The sequence below is a fragment of the Grampus griseus genome (genome assembly GCF_964374135.1).
Source record: "Grampus griseus genome assembly, chromosome: 6".
Lineage (NCBI taxonomy): Eukaryota > Metazoa > Chordata > Mammalia > Artiodactyla > Delphinidae > Grampus > Grampus griseus.
The window spans coordinates 50,670,112-50,694,241 of record NC_139000.1 but is presented as its reverse complement, the minus strand read 5'-3'; the positions used below and the strand labels follow the sequence as shown (position 1 = coordinate 50,694,241).

The following is a 24,130-nucleotide window of genomic DNA, read 5'->3' as shown; positions in this document are numbered from 1 at the left end:
GCTAATTAGGAGAGGGAGAATTTACAGAAGAGGAGAAAACAGACACACAGAGAGGGTAATGTGAACACAGAGGTGGAGTTTGGACTGAGGGCTGGTCTCTGCTGGGGGCATATAGGGCCCTCAGCGGTGGCCGCAGCCAGGTCAGCCTTGATGAGTGGAGGTCCATGTGCTGAGCCCACGCTTGATCTCCCTCCCTGCAGCCGTCGGCCACCCTGTTCACGAGCCCATTGGGCAATGACAGGAGTGGCTGGGGAAAGAGGCAGACTGGTTTGACAGAGCTGGTCCTTCTAGCCACTTGATTATTTAAATCCTCCTTTGCTGAGGTCACTTTTTGGTGAGCATTCCCCCGGGGCACAAATATCTTCACGATTTTCCATTTCTTATCTTAGAAGCCTCATCACCCGCTCTCCTGCATCCCCTCCAGCAGTTGTCTCCTCTCAGAAGTCCCTCAACTAGAGTTATATACAGTGTCCAGCATTACCTCATTTTTTTTGGTATTGGTGGGTTAATGAGCAGATCCACAGAGCAAAAACTTCCAGATAACTAGAATTTAATCTCCTATTAATCCTCCACTGACAACTAAAATGTTTCAGGTTGAAATTTTATTCAAGTGTATTTTCCCACTTTAATGTTAAACAGAGAAGATATTACCTTTTTAAAAAATTCAAATTTAATAAGATAAACTGTATCTATAATCTCTCCTATTTAACAAATAAACCGTACATATTTATTTCTGTATGTTTCTAAGTGCTAGCCCCAAAGTGTACATAATTGTAAATTGTTGTAATAGCTTAAAAGTTATTTAGATATCTGCATTTTGACTTAGCATTGTCTGTGTTCCCTCTCTACTACTTAAGAAAGTGTAAGTTGTTATAGCAAATAAACTTGAATATTTAAATGTTTTAACAAAACTTAAATGTTTTGTTATAGCAAAAAAACTTGATTTTTTTTAACATCTTTATTGGAGTATAATTACTTTACAATGGTGTATTAGTTTCTGCTTTATATGAAAGTGAAACAGCTATACGCGTACATATATCCCCATATCTCCTCCCTCCCTCCCATCCTCCTTATCCCACCCCTCTAGGTGGTTTCAGAGTCCTGAGCTGATCACCCTGTGCTATGCGGCTGCTTCCAACTAGCTATTTATTTTACGTTTGGTAGTGTATATATGTCCATGCCACTCTCTCACTTCATCCCAATTTACATTCCCCCTCCCCACGTCCTCAAGTCCCTTCTCTACGTCGTCTTGCTTATTCCTGTCCTGCCCCTAGTTTCTTCAGAACCATTTTCTTTTTCAGATTCCATATATATGTGTTAGCATACAGTATTTGTTTTTCTCTTTCTGACTCATTTCACTCTGTATGACAGACTCTAGGTCCATCCAGCTCACTACAAATAACTCAATTTCGTTTCTTTTTATGGCTGAGTAATATTCCATTGTATATATGTGTCACATCTTCTTTATCCATTCATCTGTCGATGGACACTTAGGTTGCTTCCATGTCCTGGCTATTGTAAGTAGGGTTGCAATCAACATTGTGGTACATGACTCTTTTTGAATTATGGCTTTCTCAGGGTATATGCCCAGTAGTGGGATTGCTGGGTCATATGGTAGTTCTAGTTTTAGTTTCTTAAGGAACCTCCATACTGTTCTCCACAGTGGCTGTATCAATTTACATTCCCACCAACAGTGCAAGAGGGTTCCCTTTTCTCCACACCCTCTCCAGCATTTATTGTTTCTAGAGTTTTTGATGATGGCCATTCTGACAGTGTGAGGTGACACCTCATTGTACCTTTGATTTGCATTTCTCTAATGGTTAGTGATGTTGAGCATTCTTTCATGTGTTTGTTGGCAATCTGTATATCTTCTTTGGAGAAATGTCTATTTAGGTCTTCTGTCCATTTCTGGATTGGGTTGTCTGTTTTTTGATATTGAGCTGCATGAGCTGCTTATATATTTTGGAGATTAATCCTTTGACAGTTGCTTCATTTGCAAATATTTTCTCCCATTCTGAGGGTTGTCTTTTTGTCTTGTTTATGGTTTCCTTTGCTATGCAAAAGCTTTTAAGTTTCATTAGGTCCCATTTGTTTATTTTTGTTTTTATTTCCATTTCTCTAGGAGGTGGGTCAAAAAGGATCTTGCTGTGATTTATGTCATAGAGTGTTCTGCCTGTGTTTTCCTCTAAGAGTTTTATAGTGTCTGGCCTTACATTTAGGTCTTTAATCCACTTTGAGTTGATTTTTCTGTATGGTGTTAGGGAGTGTTCTAATTTCATTCTTTTACATGTAGCTGTCCAGTTTTCCCAGCACCACTATTGAAGAGTCTGTCTTTTCTCCATTGTATATCCTTGCCTCCTTTGTCATAGATTAGTTGACCATAGGTGCATGGATTTATCTCTGGGCTTTCTATCCTGTTCCATTGATCTATATTTCTGTTTTTGTGCCAGTGCCACACTGTCTTGATTACTGTAGCTTTGTAGTATAGTCTGAAATCAGGGAGCCTGATTCCTCCAGCTCCATTTTTCTTTCTGTAGTTTGCTTTGGCTATTCGGGGTCTTTTGTGTTTCCATACAAATTGTGAAATTTTTTGTTCTGGTTCTGTGAAAAATGCCAGTGGTAGTTTGATAGGGATTGCATTGAATCTGTAGATTGCTTTGGGCAGTATAGTCATTTTCACAGTGTTGATTCTTCCAATCCAAGAACATGGTATATCTCTCCATCTGTTTGTTACATGTTTAATTTCTTTCATCAATGTCTTACAGTTTTCTGCATACAGGTCTTTTGTCTCCTTAGGTAGGTTTACCCCTAGATATTTTATTCTTTTTGCTGCAGTGGTAAATGGAAGTGCTTCCTTAATTTCTCTTTCACATTTTTCATCATTAGGGTATAGGAATGCAAGAGATTTCTGTGCATTAATTTTGTATCCTGCTACTTTACCAAATTCATCAATTAGCTCTAGTAGTTTTCTGATAGCATCTTTAGGATTCTCTACGTATAGTACCATGTCATCTGCAAACAGTGACAGCTTTACTTCTTCTTTTCTGATTTGGATTCCTTTTATTTCTTTTTCTTCTCTGACTGCTGTGGCTAAAACTTCCAAAACTATGTTAAATAAGAGTGGTGAGAGTGGACGACCTTGTCTCGTTCCTGATTTTAGTGGAAATGGTTTCAGTTTTTCACCATTGAGAATGATGTTGGCTGTGGGTTTGTCATATATGGCCTTTATTATGTTGAGGTAAGTTCCCTCTATGCCTATGTTCTGGAGGTTTTTTTTTGTTTTTTTGGCAGTACTTGGGCCTCTCAATGTTGTGGCCTCTCCCGTTGCAGAGCACAGGCTCTGGACGCGCAAGCTCAGTGGCCATGGCTCACGGGCCCAGCCGCTCTGCGGCATGTGGGATCTTCCCAGACGGGGGCACGAACCTGTGCCCCCTGCATCGGCAGGCAGACTCTCAACCACTGCGCCACCAGGGAAACCTGTTGGAAGATTTTTAATCACAGTCTCAATTTCAGCGCTTGTGATTGGTCTGTTTATATTTTCTATTTCTTCCTGGTTCAGTCTCAGAACATTGTGCGTTTCTAAGAATTTGTCCATTTCTTACAGGTTGTCCATTTTATTGGCATATAGTTGCTTGTAGTAATCTCTCATGATCCTTTGTATTTCTGCAGTGTCAGTTGTTACTTCTCCTTTTTCATTTCTAATTCTATTGATTTGAGTCTTCTCCCGTTTTTTCTTGATGTGTCTGGCTAATGGTTTATCAATTTTGTTTATCTTCTGAAAGAACCAGCTTTTTGTTTTACTGACCTTTGCTGTTGTTCCTTTATTTCTTTTTCATTTATTTCTGATCTGATTTTTATGATTTCTCCTTCTGCTAACTTTGGGGTTTTTTTGTTCTTCTTTCTCTAATTGCTTTAGGTGCAAGGTTAGGTTGTTTGAGATGTTTCTTGTTTCTTGAGGTAGGATTGTATTGCTATAAACTTCCCTCTTAAAACTGCTTTTGCTGCATCCCATAGGTTTTGGGTCATCGTGATTTCATTGTCATTTGTTTCTAGGTATTTTTTGATTTCCTCTTTGATTTCTTCAGTGATCTCTTGGTTATTATGTAGTGTATTGTTTAGCCTCCATGTGTTTGTACTTTTTACAGATTTTTTCCTGTAATTGATATCTAGTCTCATAGCATTGTGGTAGGAAAGATACTTGATATGATTTCAGTTTTCTTAAGTTAATCAAGGCTTGATTTGTTATCCAAGATATGATCTATCCTGGAGAATGTTCCATGAGCACTTGAGAGGAAAATGTAATCTGTTATTCTGGATGGAATGTCCTTTAAATATCAATTAAGTCCATCTTATTTAGTGTATCATTTAAAGCTTGTGTTTCCTTATTTATTTTCATTTTGGATGGTCTGTCCATTGGTGAAAGTAGGGTGTTAAAGTCCCCTACTATGATTGAGTAACTGTAGATTTCCCCTTTTATGGCTGTTAGCATTTGCCTTATGTATTGAGGTGCTCCTATGTTGGGTGCATAAATAATTACAATTGCTATATCTTCTTCTTGGATTGATCCCTTAATCATTATGTATTGTCCTTCTTTGTCTCTTGTAATATTTATTTTAAAGTCTATTTTGTCTGATATGAGAATTGCTACTCTAGCTTTCTTTTGATTTCCATTTGCATGGAATATCTTTTTCCATCCCCTCACTTTCAGTGTGTATGTGTCCCTAGGTCTGAAATGGGTCTCTTGTAGGCAGTATATATATGGGTCTTCTTGTTGTATCCATTCAGGCAGTCTATGTCTTTTGGTTGGAGCATTTAATCCATTTACATTTAAGGTAGTTATCGATATGTATGTTCCTATTACCATTTTCTTAATTGTTTTGGGTTTGTTTTTGTAGTTCTTTTCCTTCTCTTGTGTTTCCTGCTAAAGAAGCTGGTACAGCTGTACAGCTGGTTCGGTGGTGCTGAATTCTCTCAGCTTTTGCTTGTCTGTAAAGGTTTTAATTTCTCCATCGAATCTGAATGAGATCCCTGCTGGGTAGAGTAATCTTGGTTGTAGTTTTTTCCCTTTCATCACTTTAAATATGTCCTGCTGCTCCCTTCTGGCTTGCAGAGTTTCTGTTGAAAGATCAGCTGTTAACCTTATGGGGATTCCCTTGTATGTTATTTTTCCCTTGCTGCTTTTAATATTTTTTCTTTGTATTTAATTTTTGATAGTTTGATTAATATGTGTCTTGGTGTGTTTCGCCTTGGATTTATCCTGTATGGGACTCTCTGCACTTCCTGGACTTGATTGACTTTTTCCTTTCCCATATTAGGAAAGTTTTGAACTATAATCCTTCAAATATTTTCTCAGTCCTTTTCTTTTTCTCTCCTTCTTCTGGAACCCCTATAATTCGAATGTTGGTGCATTTAATGTTGTCCCAGAGGTCTCTGGGACTGTCCTCAATTCTTTTCATTCTTTTTTCTTTATTCTGCTCTGCGGTAGTTATGTCCACTATTTTATCTTCCAGGTCACTTATCCGTTCTTCTACCTCAGTTATTCTGCTATTGATTCCTTCTAGGGAATTTTTAATTTCATTTATTTTGTTGTACATCATTGTTTGTTTGCGTTTTAGTTCTTCTAGGTCCTTGTTAAACGTTTCTTGTATTTTCTCCATTGTATTTCCAAAATTTTGGATCATCTTTACCATCATTACTCTGAATTCTTTTTCAGGTAGACTGTCTATTTCCTCTTCATTTGTTTGGTCTGCTGGGTTTTTACCCTTCTCCTTCATCTGCTGTGTGTTTCTCTGTCTTCTCATTTTGCTTAACTTACTGTGTTTGGGGTCTCCTTTTTGCAGGCTGCAGGTTCGTAGTTCCCGTTGTTTTTCGTGTCTGCCCCCAGTGGCTAAGGTTGGTTCAGTGGGTTATGTAGGTTTCCTGGTGGAAGGGACTGGTGCCTGTGTTGTGGTGGATGAGGCTGGATCTTGTCTTTCTGGTGGGCAGGACCATGTCCGGTGGTGTGTTTTGGGGTGTCTGTGACCTTATGATTTTAGGCAGCCTCTCTGCTAATGGTTGTGGTTGTGTTCCTGTCTTGCTAGTCATCTGGCATGGGGTGTCCAGCACTGTAGCTTGCTGGTCATTGAGTGGAGCTGGGTCTTAGCATTGAGATGGTGATCTCTGGGAGAGCTTTTGCCATTTGATATTATGTGGAGCCAGGAGGTCTGTGGTGGACCAATGTCCTGAACTCGGCTCTCCCACCTCAGAAGCTCAGCCCTGACACCCGGCCGGAGCATGAAGACCCTGTCAGTCACATGGCTTTTGGGAAGTCAGGTCTTCTTCCATCATTCAGTAGGTGTTCTGGTGTTCTACATGTAGATGTATTTCTGATGTATTTGTGGGGAGGAAGGTGATCTCCATGTCTTACTCCTCCTCCAGGAGAGTTAAAGGTCTCCTCGGCAATTTTTATTCCCTTAAAAACAATAGAAAATTATTTCTCACTCACGTAATAGTCCAATGGGGATTTTGCTGGTGAACAAAGACTCTTGCCCATCCTGTGAGTTAGGCACCCAGGTTCTTTTCATCTTCTTGCTCTGGCATCTCCTCGAGCTGTGTGGTCACCTGTGTTGAGTCTGTGGAAGGGGAAATAAGCAGTGAGGAGAAGACGTGTCTACTCCTTAACAGCCTTAGCCCAGAAGGAACACACGTTACTTCTTTCTCATTCTCATAGTAGTTTATCACTCATTGCGAGAACTGGTCATGTGGCCACACCTAGATGCAAGGGTGGTCTGGAAAGTGTAGCCCCCGGCTGGGCAGCTGCTGCCCAGCAACAGTCCTGCCCTGTGAAAGGGGAGCATAACTTTCTGTGGTCTGCCACAGGTGCTCGGTCTTCATAATAATCCTTTTAGATGGCTGAAGAATATTCCATAAGTTGATACATCGCACTTTATTTTACAGGTTCTTCATTATTAGTCATTTATAATGATTTAACAAAATTTTTTTACCTCTAATGAATACCACTATAGGAAGTGTCTACACATAATGCCTTTTTCCCCTTTAAAGATTATTTCTTTAAGAATAATCCTGAAAAACGGGAGAGAGAGAAAATTATGAACACAAGTTACAAATATTTTTCACATTCTTGAATCTGCAGGTTTACTCCTTGAGGGTAGTGACTAATTTGTATTCATTACTGTACCTGCAGGGTCTTCTACATTGCCTGTTTCATGGTAATACTCAATAAAATAAGTTGAATGACTAAATAAATTTTAACAAAAGCATGTGGAACATGATTTATCTTGGCTCTGGATAAAATATGAGTGTGATTTTTGTCCTTTGTCTTTCCCTTCTCAATCAATGGCACCACCATCCATCAAGTTATTAAAGGTAGCAGCTGTGAGTTGGCTCCTTTCCTCACTGCCCCTGTTTTAGTTATTTATTTCTGTGTAAGAAACTATGACAAAACTTAGTGGCTTAAAATAAACAAGTATTTACTATTACAGTTTCTCTGGGACAGGAGGGAGGTTGTTCTGACTCGGTCCCAGTTGCATATTGGTGGGGGCTTTGTCATATGAAGGCTTGAAGGGCTGGAGGATCTAGTGCAAGGTGGCTCACCTGCACGGCTGGCAAGTGGGTGCTGGCTGTTGGGGGGAGGCTTCAGGTCCTCTCCATTCAGGTGACTACACAGGGCTCCTTGAGTGTCCTGGTGACATGGTGGCTGCTTCCCCCAGAGTGAACAATCCAAGAGGGCAGGGCAGAAGCAGCAATGTCATTTATTGGAAGTTACACACCATCGCTTCTGCGGTGTTCTACTAATCACTCAGATCTGCCTTGTTCGCTGTGGGAGGGTCCTGCACCGAGGCATGAATGCCAGAATGCATAGAGCATTGGGGACCATCTTAGGGGCTGGCTACTATATATCTCTTCCATATTTCATTCCACCCACATGTTCTGTTCATTCTCCTTCCAAAAATATATTCAAATGTAATCACTTCTCTTCATTTCTGCTGCCTCTGGTCTAGTCCAAGATGTTGTCCACACTCAGCTCTGCCGTGAGAGCCTTCCATCTGATCTTTCTCCTTTTGCTCTTGTCAGTCTCTAATGCATTTCGCATATTGCAGCCACTCCCTCATCATTCATTCATTTTTTTCAATTAATTAATTCAACATATACTTATTGTGTACTTAGTATATGCTAAGTTTGTTTTAGATACTCAGAGTATAGCAGTGAAAAAACCAAAGTCCTTAGAACTTATATATAGTGGGAAAATAAACAAATAAAATGGAAAATATTAAGGGGTAATGTGTGTAATACAGAAGACTAAACAGGATAAAGAAAATAGAGGCCAGTAGAGAAATTACGGACTTATGGGTGCCCTACTGTATAGGGCTGTCAAGGGTGCTATCTTTGATTAGTTGACGTTGAAACAGTAACCCAAAGGATGGGGTGGGGCAGGCTTATGAATACCTGGATAAGAGTGCTCTAAGGAGAGGAAAGAGCAAATGGAAAGGCACTGAGCACACTTGATGTGTGTGAGGAACAGCAAACCAGCCAGTGTGGCCGGAGCAGAGGGAGGGAGGGAAGTGGAGAATGGCAGGTGATGGCAGTCAGATCATGTAGGGCCTGGTAGACCATGAAGACTTTGACTTTACCTGGGGTTGGTGGGAGACGAGGACAGACATTGGAATGCTTTGCTGATGTGAATGACTTGCTTTTTAATACGATCTTTTGGATTGCTCAGCCCATGATCTTTAAAAAATGTAACTGAGATCAGGTCACTTCCACTGCTTAAAACCCTTCTATGGATTCCCCTTGTACTTAGAATAAAATCCAAGCTCCCTTAGCTCTTATAATTGTTACTGTTACTATTAAAATTAACACCCCGTTATTCTCTATCACCGAAACCTGCTGATTTTTTCCAATATGTACCCAACTAGTAATTACTACTACCACTACTACTGTTAGGCTTATTTGTTTATAATCTGCCTCATCCACTTGCAAATATGTGCTCTGGGGAGGTTGTGGAGAGTGTGGGTCTTTCTATACTGAATTATCGCAAGAGTGCTTTGTTTTTGGAGCTCTTGTGTTTGCCCTTTAAAGGTTTTTTTTTTTTGGTCTATTTTCTCATTGTCATATCTGGTCAGTGACCTACTTCCAGCAATGCTATCGTTGGTGTCAGGGTAACTGCTGTTGAGCTGGACACGGGAGCTGGTTTTGGTTGCTGGGCTATGTCGGTACTTCTCAAACATTAATAGACAAATGAATTATGTGGAGAAGGGGTGGGGTCTTGCTAAATACTGATTCTTATTCAGTAGGTGTGGGGTAGGGCTTGAGGTTTAACATTTCTCCCAGGCTCGCAGGTAATGCCCATGCCTCTGGCCCTTTGAGTAGCGAGGGGGTTTGATCACTAAACTTGGTTGAATACTGGAAACAACTGTGGAGCTCAGGATCCCACCCCGAGATTCCAATATAATTGGTCTGGAAGGCAGTCTTAGTACTGGACTAGACTACTAGACTACTTAGTACTAGAATTTTCTAGGCTTCACTAATGATTCTGATTTGTAGCAACATTTGAGAACCACTGGATTGGAAGACGTTGGGCCCTATTTTAAAACAAAGCATATGGAGTAATGCTCTGCAGGGCTATGCTGTTTTCTTTCTTTTTAAAAAAATCAGTTTTGTAGCTATAGAGAGTCTGGCCACACTGATGGATGACCTCCAGATCTCTGCCTAGCATGGCTGGATTTCTCCAATGTCCCTAGCACGTTGCCAAAATAGGACTTCTGCCTTCAGGAGACTGGGCCTTCCCAGTGCAGTTAAAATACACTTGCAGACGATGAGGATGTAGCAGATCAGGTCCCTACTGTGTGAGCTTGTGCTGAGGCAGAGAAGGAAGCTGAAGCAGACAAGTGCTCTGTTTTTTTTTCTTGTAATTTCCAGCATGTACACGTGGGGTTTCTAAGCCAGTATAAACTAAGAACTTCTCGTGTGATTCAAGCTAACCCTTTGGTCATCGGAAGTGGGTGTTTTCTTTAATATATTAAAAAAAATTTTATTTCATATTGGAGTATAGGTGATTAACAATGTCATTTGTTGCAGGTGTACAGCAAAAGCAGGTGTTTTAAACTACTGAAAATCAATGAGGCAGATCCCATTTACAGGTTAATAACTGACTGAGATGTGGGTGTCCCAAATGGTCTTGAAGACATGGGGAAGGAAAGACAACGCCTGAGCTACCCTTCCCCCCACCCCCTTACACATGCCCCCCACCTTAACCCCACTCAGTTCTTTTTTTTTTTTTCTTTTTGCGGTACGTGGGCCTCTCACTGTTGTGGCCTCTCCCGTTGCGGAGCACAGGCTCTGGACGTGCAGGCTCAGCGGCCATGGCTCATGGGCCCAGCCGCTCCGCGGCATGTGGGATCTTCCCGGACCGGGGCACAAACCCATGTCCCCTGCATCGGCAGGCGGACTCTCAACCACTGTGCCACCAGGAAAGCCCCACTCAGTTCTTTTTGCCAGGTGATTAGTGTGTGCTAATAGAGCCTGGGACACTTTCTCATTGAAATGCACTTCAATCCCATGTAACTGGATTGATTTTTTTTCCTTGGCTAATCTAGATTGGTCGGCTGATTATTGGACAGAATGGCATCTTGTCGACACCTGCTGTATCCTGCATTATCAGAAAGATCAAGGCAGCTGGTGGAATCATCCTGACAGCCAGCCACTGCCCTGGAGGACCAGGGGGAGAGTTTGGAGTGAAATTTAATGTTGCCAATGGAGGTATGCGGTTCAGAATATGACTTAATTGTCATGATTTCTTTCTTTTTATATTGTCATAGTCTTACAGTGACCCACTGATGGTGGACAAGCAAGGAAGAGAGAAAATGGCTCAGAAATTTCTAGTGAGGTGCCTGTATTAGTCAGGGTTTTCCAGAGAAGCAGAACCAATAGGACACATAGACGGGCTCCAACCTACGATGGTTTGATTTAGAGATTTTTTGACTTTACAACGGTGTAAAAGCAATATGCATTCAATAGAAACTACTCCATTTGAATTTTGAATTTTGATCTTTTCCTGGGCTAGCAATGTGTGCGTGGTGTGATTCTCTCTCGTGATCCTGGGCAGGGGCAGCAAATGCAGCTCCCACCCAATCACAAGGGTAAACAGCCAGTACACTTACAGCCGTTCTGTACCCATTCAATCATTTCTGTTTTTCAGTTTCGGTAAGTATTCAATAAATTATATGAGATATTCAGCACTTTACCTTAAAGTAGGCTTTGTGATAGATGATTTTGTAGAAGTGGTGACTAACATCGGTGTCCTGAGCACTCTTAAGGTAGGCTAGGCTAAACCATGATGTTAGGTGTATTAAATGCATTTTCGACTTACGATGTTTTCAGTTTACGATGGGTTGATCGGACTATGACTCCATTGTAAGTTGAGGAAGATCTGTATAGGGATTTATTTTAAGGAATTGGCTCATGTGATTATGGAGGCTGAGAAGTCCCAAGATCTTTGGTCAGCAAGCTGGAGGCCCAGGAGAGCCAATGGATGTTAGGGTTCTGATCTGAGTCCGAAGGCCTGAGAAGCAGCAGAGTGTAAGGTCCAGTCTGAGTCAGGAGGGGCCAGTGTGTCAGCTGGAAACAGTCAGGTGGAGAGTGGATTCTCCCTTTCTCAGTTTTTTGTTCTGTCCAAGCCTTCAGTGGGTTGGATGAGGCCCAGCCGCACTGGGGAGGGCAATCTGCTTTACTCAGTCTACTGATTCAAATGTTAATCTTATCCAGAAACACCCTCACAGACATACCCAGAATAACGTTTAAATGAACATCTGGGCTCTCTGTGGCCAAAGCAAGTTGACGCATAAAATTAAGCATCACGTCGCCCAGGGTGACATGATGAGGAAATGGCATAATGGGGTCTCAAACCCATTTTGGTCCTCTGTACTCCTCAGCACAGTGAAACGGTTGAATGTTGATGCTTATCTGACATGGAAGGACTCTGGATTTTAAAATTGGAACAGACCCTCAAAATCATTTAGATCATTTCTGTCATTTTATAGGTGAAGAAATCAAAGCCCTGAGAGGCTGTTTACTCAAGGTCACATGGTCAGACAGATGACTCCTTAGCATAAGTCCTACATTCTCTCTTTCCTATAGTGTTGACTTTCTCTCACTGACATGCTTAGAATTATTTCACTTCTTCTTATATTTATAGAAATTTATAGTTTAGAAGTCCTATTGGGGTGGGGTACGTGTATAGGGGTGAATTAAAAATTTTTTTGAACATATGTAAAGGCAGGAAGGATAATAAATGGATACCATGTTTCCATTACTTTGTTTTTCCATTTTGCTTAAAGGTAAATTACAGCATGAAGATATTTTGCACCCAAATATTTCTGACATCTCTTTAAAATAAAGACGTATTCCTGTATAACTGCATGATCACACCTAACAAAAATAATACTAATTCTGTAATATCATCTAAAACCTAATCTGTATTCAGAATTTTCCAAGTATCCCCCGGATGTTATTTACATCTGTTTTGTTCAAACCAAGTTTTATCCCAGAACCATGCATTTCATTTGTTTTTTTAAATTTTAATTTTATTTATTTATTTTTTAAATTAATTTTTATTGGAGTATAGCTGCTTTACAATGTTGTGTTACTTTCTGCTGTACAGCAAAGTGAATTAGTTATACGTATACATATATCCCCTCCTTTTAAGATTTCCGTCCCATTTAGGTCACCACAGAGCACTGAGTAGAGTTACCTGTGCTATGTAGTAGGTTCTCATTAGTGACCTATTTTATACATAGTAGTGTAAATATGTCAATCCCAATCTCCCAATTCATCCCACCCCCCTGCATCTGTTTTTTAAGTCTCTTAAATCTCTTTTAATCTAGAATACTGAGTCTTCGTGTATATGTGGGTGGGAGCTGAATTTTAACCAACAACTGTTGCCATTATGAAGCATTCCTGGCCCAGGCAAAATAGCACATCCTGAAGGGGAAGTACATGATTGCCCCCTCCTTGCAGCCATTTTGGACATTATCCAGAGAAAGAACATTACTCACATCGTGTTAAAAAAAACACCTTATGAGGAGCCTCATTCTTGAAAGTGTGATTCAAGAAACCCTGCTTCACTAAGAAGCACACCTAGGGCCAACATCTAGTCTTGCAGCAGCTACTGAATATTTCAGGAAAAAATATGCAGTGCGTAGGTGTTCTGCACACTGATAACACAGGCCATTTCATGAGCTCAGAAAATGGGAATTTGTAGAGCAATGTAATATATAAGTTGCCAAACTAAATTGTGTATTTAAGCATTTAAATTAATGTCTGACTTCGTGTCTTGCAAGAGAATCTTAGTCATCTCTATGATAACTTGTGAGGCATAAAAGGGGAAGATATTATTTAAATAACCATTTCGTAGACCGAATTACAGGAGGTTATGAGACCTGTTCAGTCATATCCTGAATAGGGGGAGGGGGTTGAACTTATCGTTTAGCCTTTAACTCTGTTGAAAGTCCTTCCTCTTACATTTAATTCTTCATGTTTACATGTCTTGGCATCATTAATGAGACTAACATTCCTGATGGCATGGAGAGATTCAGTTGGTTTCTTCCCACTTAGAGTGAGTTTTACCATGTTATCCTTCATCTGAAGTTGCAGACATTCATCTCTTCTATTGGGTGTCATACAAATACATCTTATGGCATAAGTTAAAAGTGAAGTGTCTATAGAATTAGTAGGCACATCCAGGGAAATAGGACACATCTAAAGCTATGTTGCTTTTTAATTATTTAGAGGACAGGACCTTTCTGAGCATGTTTTTAAATAGCAGAGAAGGTGCTAGAGGACAAAAGGAATCAGTAATAAAAATACTGAGTTTTTGGAATAATTACAGTGTGCCAAGCTTCATAGTCAGAACTTTACATACATGTTCTCATTTAATCCTCATGGTTTAAAAAACTTGCCCAGTGTCATAGAACTCATAAGCTGTGGAGCTCATTTGGAACCTAGATTCTGAGAAGTAGGTAGAACTTCTGAGTAAGGAGGCAGAGATGAGGGAAAGAAGCACTTTGAGGGTGCAGAGTGGAAGTTTTGGGAAATACTTGCCTATATCTGTTGAAAAAAAAGAAGAGGAAATGTAACTTGCTCTGATAACGGGGAAAGGATAGAGAAGGGGATAAATGGATATGTTTTCTAAAAGGTCCTCTGGGAAATTTGTTGAGGATTCCTGAGGGGTTGTGAGGACCGAGTTGAAGTTAAGCAGTCTCATTTTTCGGGGGAGCCAGTTGGTGTAATTTCACGACTGCCTTCAGTAATGCATGGGGGGAGTGTGGGAATAGCAGCAATGGAGCAGATGATGGTGATGTCCCGGGATTGGGGAATGGCAGTGCGGGCATGGCAGAGCATAAGGTGGGCTGGTAGTTGTTAAGAGTGTCTGAGCTGACATCAGACTATTAGGAGTCAAACCCAGCCTCTGTCACACGAGTGATGTGACCTGTCTTAAGGTCACCTCTTCCAATTTCAGTTTGCTTATTTGGAAAATGAGGATACTAATGATTCTTACTTCATCTGCTTTTTGTGAATGCTGAATTCCACGTACGATGTGAAAGGTGGTATGTGTAAGTTTCAACAAATGTTGGCTTGTCTTATTGTACTAACAAAGGCAAGGCTCAAATGCTAGACCATAGGGTCCTTCTGGGATAAGAGACCAGTGAAATGAAATGGACCGATGGCCTGGGAGTAATCAAGTGATGTTGGGCATCAGTATAGGAATGAGGAACAGGTTCACAGGGGTACAAAGTAGGGTAGATGAAAGATTAGGAATTTGTGGGATTAAGATACTCAAATTTGATATTTTTGCAAGAAGCATATCAAAAGACAGTACTAGGACTGTACTAGGAATTGACTAAAATGAAGAGGGAAGTCACTGGAGTGGAAGATGTCAAGAACCGGGAAGATGTGAAGAGATGCAGAGGATGCTGATGGACTCAGAGGTTATCAGTGTTGCTTTTGGAAATCAGTGTGCTTTGGCAAACAAACTCAGATGGAGACTTTTAAAATGTGATGGAAACATCCCAAGAACGTAGTGTGGTGCCTGGGAGGCAGAGGGATAGACGTGTGTCATCTGGCAAGCATAAACAAATGCAAAAAGTAAATAGCACTCTACTTTTTAAGTTTTGCAAAAGAATAAAAAATGGTAAGGAGTGAAGCTGAGAAGGGCTATGTTTACTTCTTTGTGGTCTTCACTTTTCCTATGTGAGAAAACGTGGGTAAAATCTACTAGGCTCTTTTCTATCCACTGAAATGGTGCTATTGCTGTTCCTTTCCCCCCTCTTCCCCTGCTTTATTGAGATGTAATTGATATATAAAAAACCGGCACACATTTAAGGTATGCAACTTGATGAGTTTGGTCATTATTCCTTTTTATATGTTCAGTGAACCTTTTTTGGGAGACGGTAACAGTGCTATGCTCTAAGGCAGCACTGTCCAATAGAAATATATTGTGAAGCAGCTCATGCAGCTCAACATCAAAAAACAAACAAACAACCCAATCCAAAAATGGGCAGAAGACCCCAATAGACATTTCTCCAAAGAATATATACAGATTGCCAACAAACACATGAGAGAATGCTCAACATCACTAATCATTAGAGAAATGCAAATCAGAACCACAGTGAGGTATCACCTCACACCGGTCAGAATGGCCATCATCAAAAAATCTAGAAACAATAAATGCTGGAGAGGGTGTGGAAAAAAGGGAACCCTCTTGCACTGTTGGTGGGAATGTAAATTGATACAGCCACTATGGAGAACAGTATGGAGGTTCCTTAAAAAACTAAAAATAGAACCACCATACAACCCAGCAATCCCACTACTGTGCATATACCCTGAGAAAACCATAATTCAAAAAGAGTCATGTACCACTATGTTCATTGCAGCTCTATTTACAATAGCCAGGACATGGAAGCAACCTAAGTGTCCATCGACAGATGAATGGATAAAGAAGATGTGGTACATATATACAATGGAATATTACTCAGCCATAAAAAGAAATGGAATTGTTATTTGTAGTGAGCTGGATGAACCTAGAGCCTGTCATACAGAGTGAAGTAAGTCAGAAAGAGAAAAACAAATACCGCATGCTAACACATATATCTGGAATAAAAAAAAAAAGGTTCTGAAGAACCTAGGGGCAGGACAGGAATAAAGACGCAGACATAGAGAATGGACTTGAGGACACGGGGAGGTGGAAGGGTAAACTGGGATGAAGTGAGAGAGTGGCATGGACATATATACACTACCAAATGTAAAATAGATAGCTAGTGGGAAGCAGCCACATAGCTCAGGGGGATCAGCTCGGTGCTTTGTGACCACATAGAGGGGTGGGATAGGGAGTGGGGGAGGGAGACGCAAGAGGGAGGGGATATGGGGGTATATGTATATGTATAGTTGATTCACTTTGTTATAAAGCAGAAACTAACACACCATTGTAAAGCAATTATACTCCAATAAAGATGTTAAAAAAAAAAGAAAGAAATATATTGTGAGCCACATTTGTAATTAAAAATTTTCTAGTAGCTACCTAAAAAAGTAAAAAGAAGCAGGTGAAATGAATAATATATTTTATTTAACTTAATATATCCAAAATATTATCACTTCAACATGTTACTATAAAATTATTAATGTAATGTATTCTATTTTTCTATAACTCTTCAAAGTTTGATGTGTATTTTGTAACTGCAGCACATGTCAGTTTGACTAGTCACATTTCAAATGTTCAAGAGCCACATGTGGCTAGCAGCTATTGAATTGGGCAGTGTAGCCCTAAGCGCTGGGATATAAAAGAAATCAAGAAATAATTTCTGTTCAGTAGAAAGTTACAGCTGGTGAGTGAGATCAATATACAAAGTTATCAATTATTTATGTTTTAGATCTTTCAATCTACTTATTTATTTGATTCCCAAACTCGTAGAAAACCTAAAGTTGCTTGCATGAAGATATAAAAATTAAAAAGAAAAGAAAAATTAAAGGAGGACAACCATTGATTTCATGTTCAGTTCATTTAAAGCCTATCACTTCACCTTAACTGTCAGCTTGACCTTGTGAGGAAGTGCATCAGATATTTTAAACCTCACTTTAAAAACTTGGGAGTCACTAGAGAGTGTGAGTTGGGGAAAATAATGTATCCTGGTCAGCTTATGCATCAAATAGGCAGCAGGTCTGGGAGTAGAAATCGTATTTTCTTTCTCTAGGTGCACTTGGGAAGCTGCAGTTAAAATCTGGAATCCCTCAGTTCTGTCAAATGCATATCCTGTTTGTGTCTCATATCCTGAATAAAGCTGATGACATAACCAGGTCTCCCTGGCAGGTGTGCGACTATTTTTAGGGAAGACATATCATTGTTTAGAAGTGGATTAAAACAAACCAACATGTGGGTTATTGGCCTACATGGAACAGGTGAGGCTGGCCACGTTTCCTCCAGAGTGGAAGGATAAGAAATATCGAGGTACATCGAACTGTGAACTGGTGACCATTGTCTAGAGCAAAAATGAATCTTTCTCCTGCTTGGTGGAGGAGGAACTAACATTTCTCTGATTTAATTTTTAAGCAGATTTATTTTCGGTGGTGCATTATTTTCAAATTTTAGGTCCTGCGCCAGATGTCGTCTCAGACAAAATCTATCAGATCAGCAAAACAATCGAGGAATACGCCATATGCCCTGATTTACGAATCGACCTGTCTCGACTAGGAAGACAAGAGTTTGACCTGGAGAACAAATTCAAACCGTTTAGAGGTAACAGAGAAACAGTATTTTGAAGAAATCAGAATAACTCCGTGGATGGGCGTGACTCTGGTTTTTTCTTCAGGGAAAAGCACACACGAAAGTGATGGAATTATCAATCTCAGGAGTGGCACTTGATAAGTAGATGTAATCTGAGTGTGGTGCAGAGAGAAATAAAGGCAGCCAAGATATTTAGAACTGGCAAACTTTCAAAAACGACTTTCCAAACTCTCTATCATTTTTGGCATAGGGAACATTTCATGGCTGACTCTTTTACAGTGTTCCAGGAATAGGCTGTGGAGCCAAAACGTGTCTTTGCTTTTCTAAGCAATTAAGGTGAACATACCGAAATACTTTAGATAATTAAGAAGAGACCTTAAAAGGTAGTGGGGTTATTAAAATTTCCCATGGAAGGTAGGCATTTCTTTTCCAAGCCAGAACCACGCAGTTCATGTTGATTCAATGCACAATTGATGATCACCTGCTCTACATTACACTCCGTGTTAGGAGATTTTACAAAGGAATTTACAAAGTACCAAATGGATTTAGGAAAATGGTTCAAGAATTGAAAAACTGGGATGAAGCTGTCAAAAAATATTATCCTGTACTATAGAATGAATAAAGCCTCTAAGTCCTCCATTATAACCTTTCAATTTGTAGATTAATATTGAACCATATAACAACATTAATGCCATGGATATGCATATCATTTTTTCACCCTTTATATTATCCTATTGTTTCTTTCCTAGAAGGCATATAAGTAGCAATAAAACTAACAATTTTTTACTCCTTCAGTGCCCCTATAAGCTTAAATCCAGTTTGTGTTAAGATGGTATCCTTATTTTACAAGTAATTTAATTTAGTTAATTTAGTTACCTGGCTCATGGCCACATGGTATTTTAGGGACAGAAAAGAGCTTGAAATGGACTGTTTGGAGTCACAGTGTTGGGCCAACTCTACCACATTTGACTTGGAAGATCTTGAGTCAATTGCTTGCTTAGCTAGTGAGCAGAAATTAATTGAAAACCATGTGATATTTATTGGAAGCAACAGTTCCTGATTTTACTAATCTAGTTGAGAGTTTGCACACACACACACACACACGCTTGCACAATCGCTTGACAACTAAAAGCAAGGGATATATTATTTATTTATTTATTTTCAAATTTTATTTATGTATATATGTATGTATGTATGTATGTATGTATATGTCCGTGTTGAGTCTTTGTTGTTGCACGCAGGCTTTCTCTAGTTGTGGTGAGCGGGGGCTACTCTTCCTTGCGGTGCGCAGGCTTCTCATTGCGGTGGCTTCTCTTGTTGCAGAGCACGGGCTCTAGGTGCACGGGCTTCAGTAGTTGTGGCACAGGGCTCATTAGTTGTGGCTCGCGGGTTCTAGAGTGCAGGCTCAGTAGTTGTGGCGCATGGGCTTAGTTGCTCCGCAGCATGTGGGATCTTCCCGCACCAGGACTTGAAACAGTGTCCCCTGTATTGGCAGGCGGATTCTTAACCACTGCACCACCAGGGAAGTCCGCAAGGGATATTTTATGTTAAACAAATGATTTAAGTGTACTTGATTACATATGTTTAGAAGGACTGGCAAATAAGATGACTAAGAAAAAGCAGGTATTACCATCAGGAAGAAATTTTATTTATTTATTTATGGTATCTTCACAATTGTATTTGTTGTCCAAGAGACCCAAATGTTTGGTGAGCTCAGATTCAGGCCCACTGCTCCAGGCACATTGCTAGCTTGATGAGTTTTCTATAATGCTACAGATACCACGAGGTAGATAGAGACATTCCCTGGCTCCCAAGAAGAATTTGGAGATAATTATTTGGGATAATTTATGTACTGTGTTCTTGCTGTTTTAAATGTTGAGCAAGGCTTGAGTTAATTGGAAACAAACCAGTCTTTGACATTTCACCTTAAAGGATGAAGAGCATGAACTATGTGATGTGAACTTTCAGTTTTCATGGAATTCTACTTGCTTCCTTGTTTTTTACATTTCTGTTTGGTACTATGTGTTATCTGCTATAAATACCAAATGTATTTAGACAAGTGGTTCAGGAATTTCTGAAAAGAACCAGAATGAAATAATTGCCAAAAATATCCTAAATTGTAGAGTGAGTAAAACTTCAAGCCATAACCTTTTATTTTATAGATTAGTTTTTTATTGTGGTAAAATATATGTAACGTAAAGTATATCTCGTTAATCATTTTTAGATGTACAGTTCATATAGATTAACTTTTAATTTATCTTATAGATTAATATCCTCCAAATATCCAAAGATGATTAAAAACTATCTGTGTTCTGTAAACGGTAATTACATTATATTTGAATGGACACACATACTACCTTGATTTAAGTGCAAGAAAAAATATTTTTAGACATGTATTTGACTAGACGAAGGGACAGCTTCATATTACGTATAAAATCTCATCCATCAACTATTGCACCTGGATTTACTAAAAATTGTTAAAGGTGGATGGGTAATATCTTTAGTGCAGGTTTAAGTGTTTCAGGATTCTAAAGTAGTATGTTTTTTGAAAAATTTGAGAAACAGCATATGTAAGTTTCAAAATTTAACTACGAATTTAAAAAGCAGGGCTCGTGGACAAATTTTAGTGCCTAAAATAAAATATTTATTACTTCTAGGAAAAGTACTTTCTGAGTATTAATTATGTACTGATTGCCAAGGTTGAAAAATGTGATGTATTCTGGGTTTTATGAATCTGTGAAATAAGTGGAAAAGACTTGTTTTGCATGCCTGGTCATTGGGTGGTGCAGGACACTGGAGAACATTTGTGTTTAATGAGGATTTCTAAATAGCTGGCGCTCACCCTGAAACTGGTACTAGACTGGGCATGCAGGAGACTTCACACAAACTCAGAAAAATATCCTTCACCACCAATTCAGAACCTGGATCTGGTTGGCACCGTGGCATTTGGAAAGTAGGGGTCATTGCGGAGGTCACTTCTTGATTTGTTTCAGGCCAGCTGAGTCATTCTTTGGCCATTCCCCACAGGAGAGGCAACCGGCTGTGCCAAGATGCCTCTTAGCATTGAGGTGTTGCAGTTTGGGGGAGGGAAAGCAGGTGGTAGTAGGGACAGTAGGCATAGTTTTATCTTAACTACTTTATTCTTGTGGTTGATTTTTTTCACTTGCAAAGAAGAATTTATAACTTGAGATTTTTCACACCTTTCGATCACCTGCAAACTTTGCAGCATCTTGATTGTGCTTTAATTTGTGATTTTGTCTGCAAATGGTTACTTCGCTTCCCACGTAAATGTGTGGGGTTATGATGTGATTGTGATCCTAATTTCATGCATTTTTATGCTTCCAAGTATTCTTCATGGGTAGTCACTGGTGTCTCCTTTTGCTTTCCTATCCTTAGTGGAGATAGTGGACCCAGTGGATATCTATCTCAACCTCCTTCGGACCATCTTTGACTTTAATGCCATCAAGAGTTTGCTGACTGGGCCCAGCCAACTGAAGATCCGAATTGATGCCATGCACGGAGGTAAATGCGTGTTCTCCTACCAAGTGGTGGGCAAGAAATGGTAAAGGAGACCTCAGTGTGTGTTGGGTTTCTGGGATTAAGAGGAAGGCTGGATTTATAGATATTCATACAGTGTGTGTGTGTGTGTTCAGGTATTTGGGATGCTCTGGAAAACTTCAGGGCTCTAATTTCTCTCTTTTGATGCAAATGAAAACAAAGCTTGAACAAAAGGTTTTGAGGCTATGCCTGTTAGAGTGGAGATAGCAAAACTAGTAGTTATAGATAGCAAAACTAGATAGTAGTTATTAAATTTTTTTTTTTTTTTTTTTTTTTGTGGTACGCGGGCCTCTCACTGCTGTGGCCTCTCCCGTTGCGGAGCACAGGCTCCGGACGCGCAGGCTTAGCGGCCACGGCTCACGGGCCCAACCACTCCGCGGCATGTGGGATCTTCCCGGACCGGGGCATGAACCCGTGTCCCCTGCTTCGGCAGGCGGACTCTCAACCACTGCGCCACCAGGGAAGCCCTCAAAATTGTTTTTGATACGTACACAGTTTAAAAGGTCAAATAGTTCAAAGTTTATTATGAAAAAATCCATTCCCAACTCCTTCCCCCAATTTCCTACTTTTCAGAGGCTACCTTTTTTTTTTTAAACTCTTTCAGTGTTTTTTTTTTAAAGTACTGATCTTTCTGTTACTAAATACTATGATTATAAGGCTCCTTGTTGATTCTTCAGTTTGGGGCATTACTGACTTCATACCATGGAAGATGAGGTTGTAGCTCTTTTTCACCCTCTCGGGTCACTAAATCCAAGCACACTTCCTTAAACTAATTATATCATCGTTTTGGGAAGATCGGTATCTACTGTCTACATTATCATAACACTGCTGAGCCATGAAAAGTACTGTAATTATATTTTCCTTACAGAACAACTTCTTCTGTGGAATTAGTAATTGTCCTGTTTTCTCACTGTTTAGGTTTTGTGAAGTGTATTTACCACTCTTAACCCTCATATTCTCCCAGTGTCTAAATCTTCTCTCACTTCATTTTCCTGGAGACCTGGGATCTCCTCTGCTCTGCACTGGTTGCTCTGTGAGCTGCTGTTGTCCTGGAATCTCCACTTAGCATCATCCTGTAATTCCCTTTACCCCTTTCTTATGGTGACTCTCCTATTTCTGGATCCTTTGTCTTCCACTTTCTTGATTTACTCCTACATTTTGGAGGAACAAGTTCTCCAGGAACTCTGTGAGAGAAAGCTCATGGGAGGTAAATGTTTTGAGTCATTGTATATCTAAAAATGCCTTTTTTCTGTGCTCACTCTGAATTGCTATTTATCTGGATATAGAAATCTAGGTTGGATATTATTTTTCTTCAGAAGTTTGAGGGCATTGCTCCATTGTCTTCTAGCTATTACTACTGAACTCGAGAAATCTGATGCTGTTCTGATTTGTAATCTATGGTGTGAAATCTTTCTCTGTTCTTTTCTGGAGGCTTTTAGGGCCTTTGACATATCTTCAGTGTTCCTTCTTTTCACAATGATGAGTCTTAGTGTGAGACTGTTTTCCTCTATTGTGCTGAGAACTTGGATGGTCCTCTTAATCTAGAAACTTGTGTCCTTTAATTCTGGGAAATTTTCTTACATTACTTCTTGGATGATTTCCTCCATTATTTTCTCTTTCCTTTCTTTCCAGAATGGCTGTTGTTTAGATATGGGCCCTACTTGACTGATCCTTTAATTATCCTATTCTTTCCCCCACCACCCATTTTCTTTCTCTTTGTTTTTTCCTACTTTCTGGGAGATTTCCTCAGCTTTATCTCCAAGTCTTTCCATTAAGTTTTTCATTCCACTATCATATTTTTAATTTCCCAAAACTTTTGTTTTGTTTTCCAAATAATCTCTTTTTAAAAATAGCTTCCTGTTCATCTTTCATGAATGCCATATCTTTTTTTAATAAGTCAGGTTTACTGAGGTATATAATTTATATGTAGTAAAATTGATACCTTGTTGGTATACAGTTTCATGAGGATTGACAAACATATATAGTCATGTAACCACTCTGACAATCAAGATATGGAATATTTCTCTCACTTCCGCAAGTTCTGTTGTGGCTCTTTATAGTCTTACCCCTCCTCCTTCCCCTAGTCCCTGGCAATCACTCATCTGCTTTTTGTCTAGCACGCCCCCCCAACTGCCCCAGTTTTGCCTTTTCCAGAAAGCCATATAAATGGAAGCATACAATATGTAGCCTTTTTCTTCAGGCTTCTTTCACTCACCATAATGTTTTAAGATGCCTTCATGGTGTCGTATATATCAGTAGTTATTCCTTGTTACTATTGAGTAGTATTCCATAGTAAGGATGTACTACATATTGTTTATCCATTCACCAGTTGATACAATTAGGGTTATTTTTACGTTTTGGCTACTACAAAACAAAGCTGCTATAAAGATTTATGAACAAGTTCTTTATGGGGATGTATGATTTCCTTTGTCTTGGATGGATAAATACCTAGGAGTGGAAATGCTGGGTCATATGATGTATATGTTTAACTTAATAAGAAACTGCCAAACTGTTTTCCAAAGTGTACCGTTTGCAATACCAGCAGAGTATGAAGGCTTCAGTTTCTCCATGTCCTCACCAACACTTGGTATTGTCAGTCTCTTCAGTTTTAGCCATTCTGTCACATCTTACTGATCTCTATTAAGATATGACTGAAATATACTTTAAAATATTTTTTCTCTCTGTGTAGTTTCTGCTTTCTCCAGGTTGCTCTTTACTCTCTTTGTTTTGGTCTCATGTTAGATGCATTCCTCAAAAGTTTGGTGGTCGTTGGCTGCCTGGCATGTTTAAGAGGGAGGT

At 39.7% G+C, this 24,130-nt stretch overlaps 1 protein-coding gene across 1 annotated transcript in view; it reads left to right on the top strand.

Annotated features, from left to right (window-relative positions):
• Positions 1–24,130, top strand: part of PGM5 (phosphoglucomutase 5) — a 191,140-nt gene that overhangs the window by 13,722 nt on the left and 153,288 nt on the right. Inside the window, exons 2-4 of the mRNA XM_082656339.1 lie at positions 10,596–10,758; positions 17,639–17,785; positions 21,170–21,295. Of these exons, the coding sequence (XP_082512465.1) occupies positions 10,596–10,758; positions 17,639–17,785; positions 21,170–21,295 (436 nt within the window). The remainder of the gene's footprint in view (positions 1–10,595; positions 10,759–17,638; positions 17,786–21,169; positions 21,296–24,130) is intronic.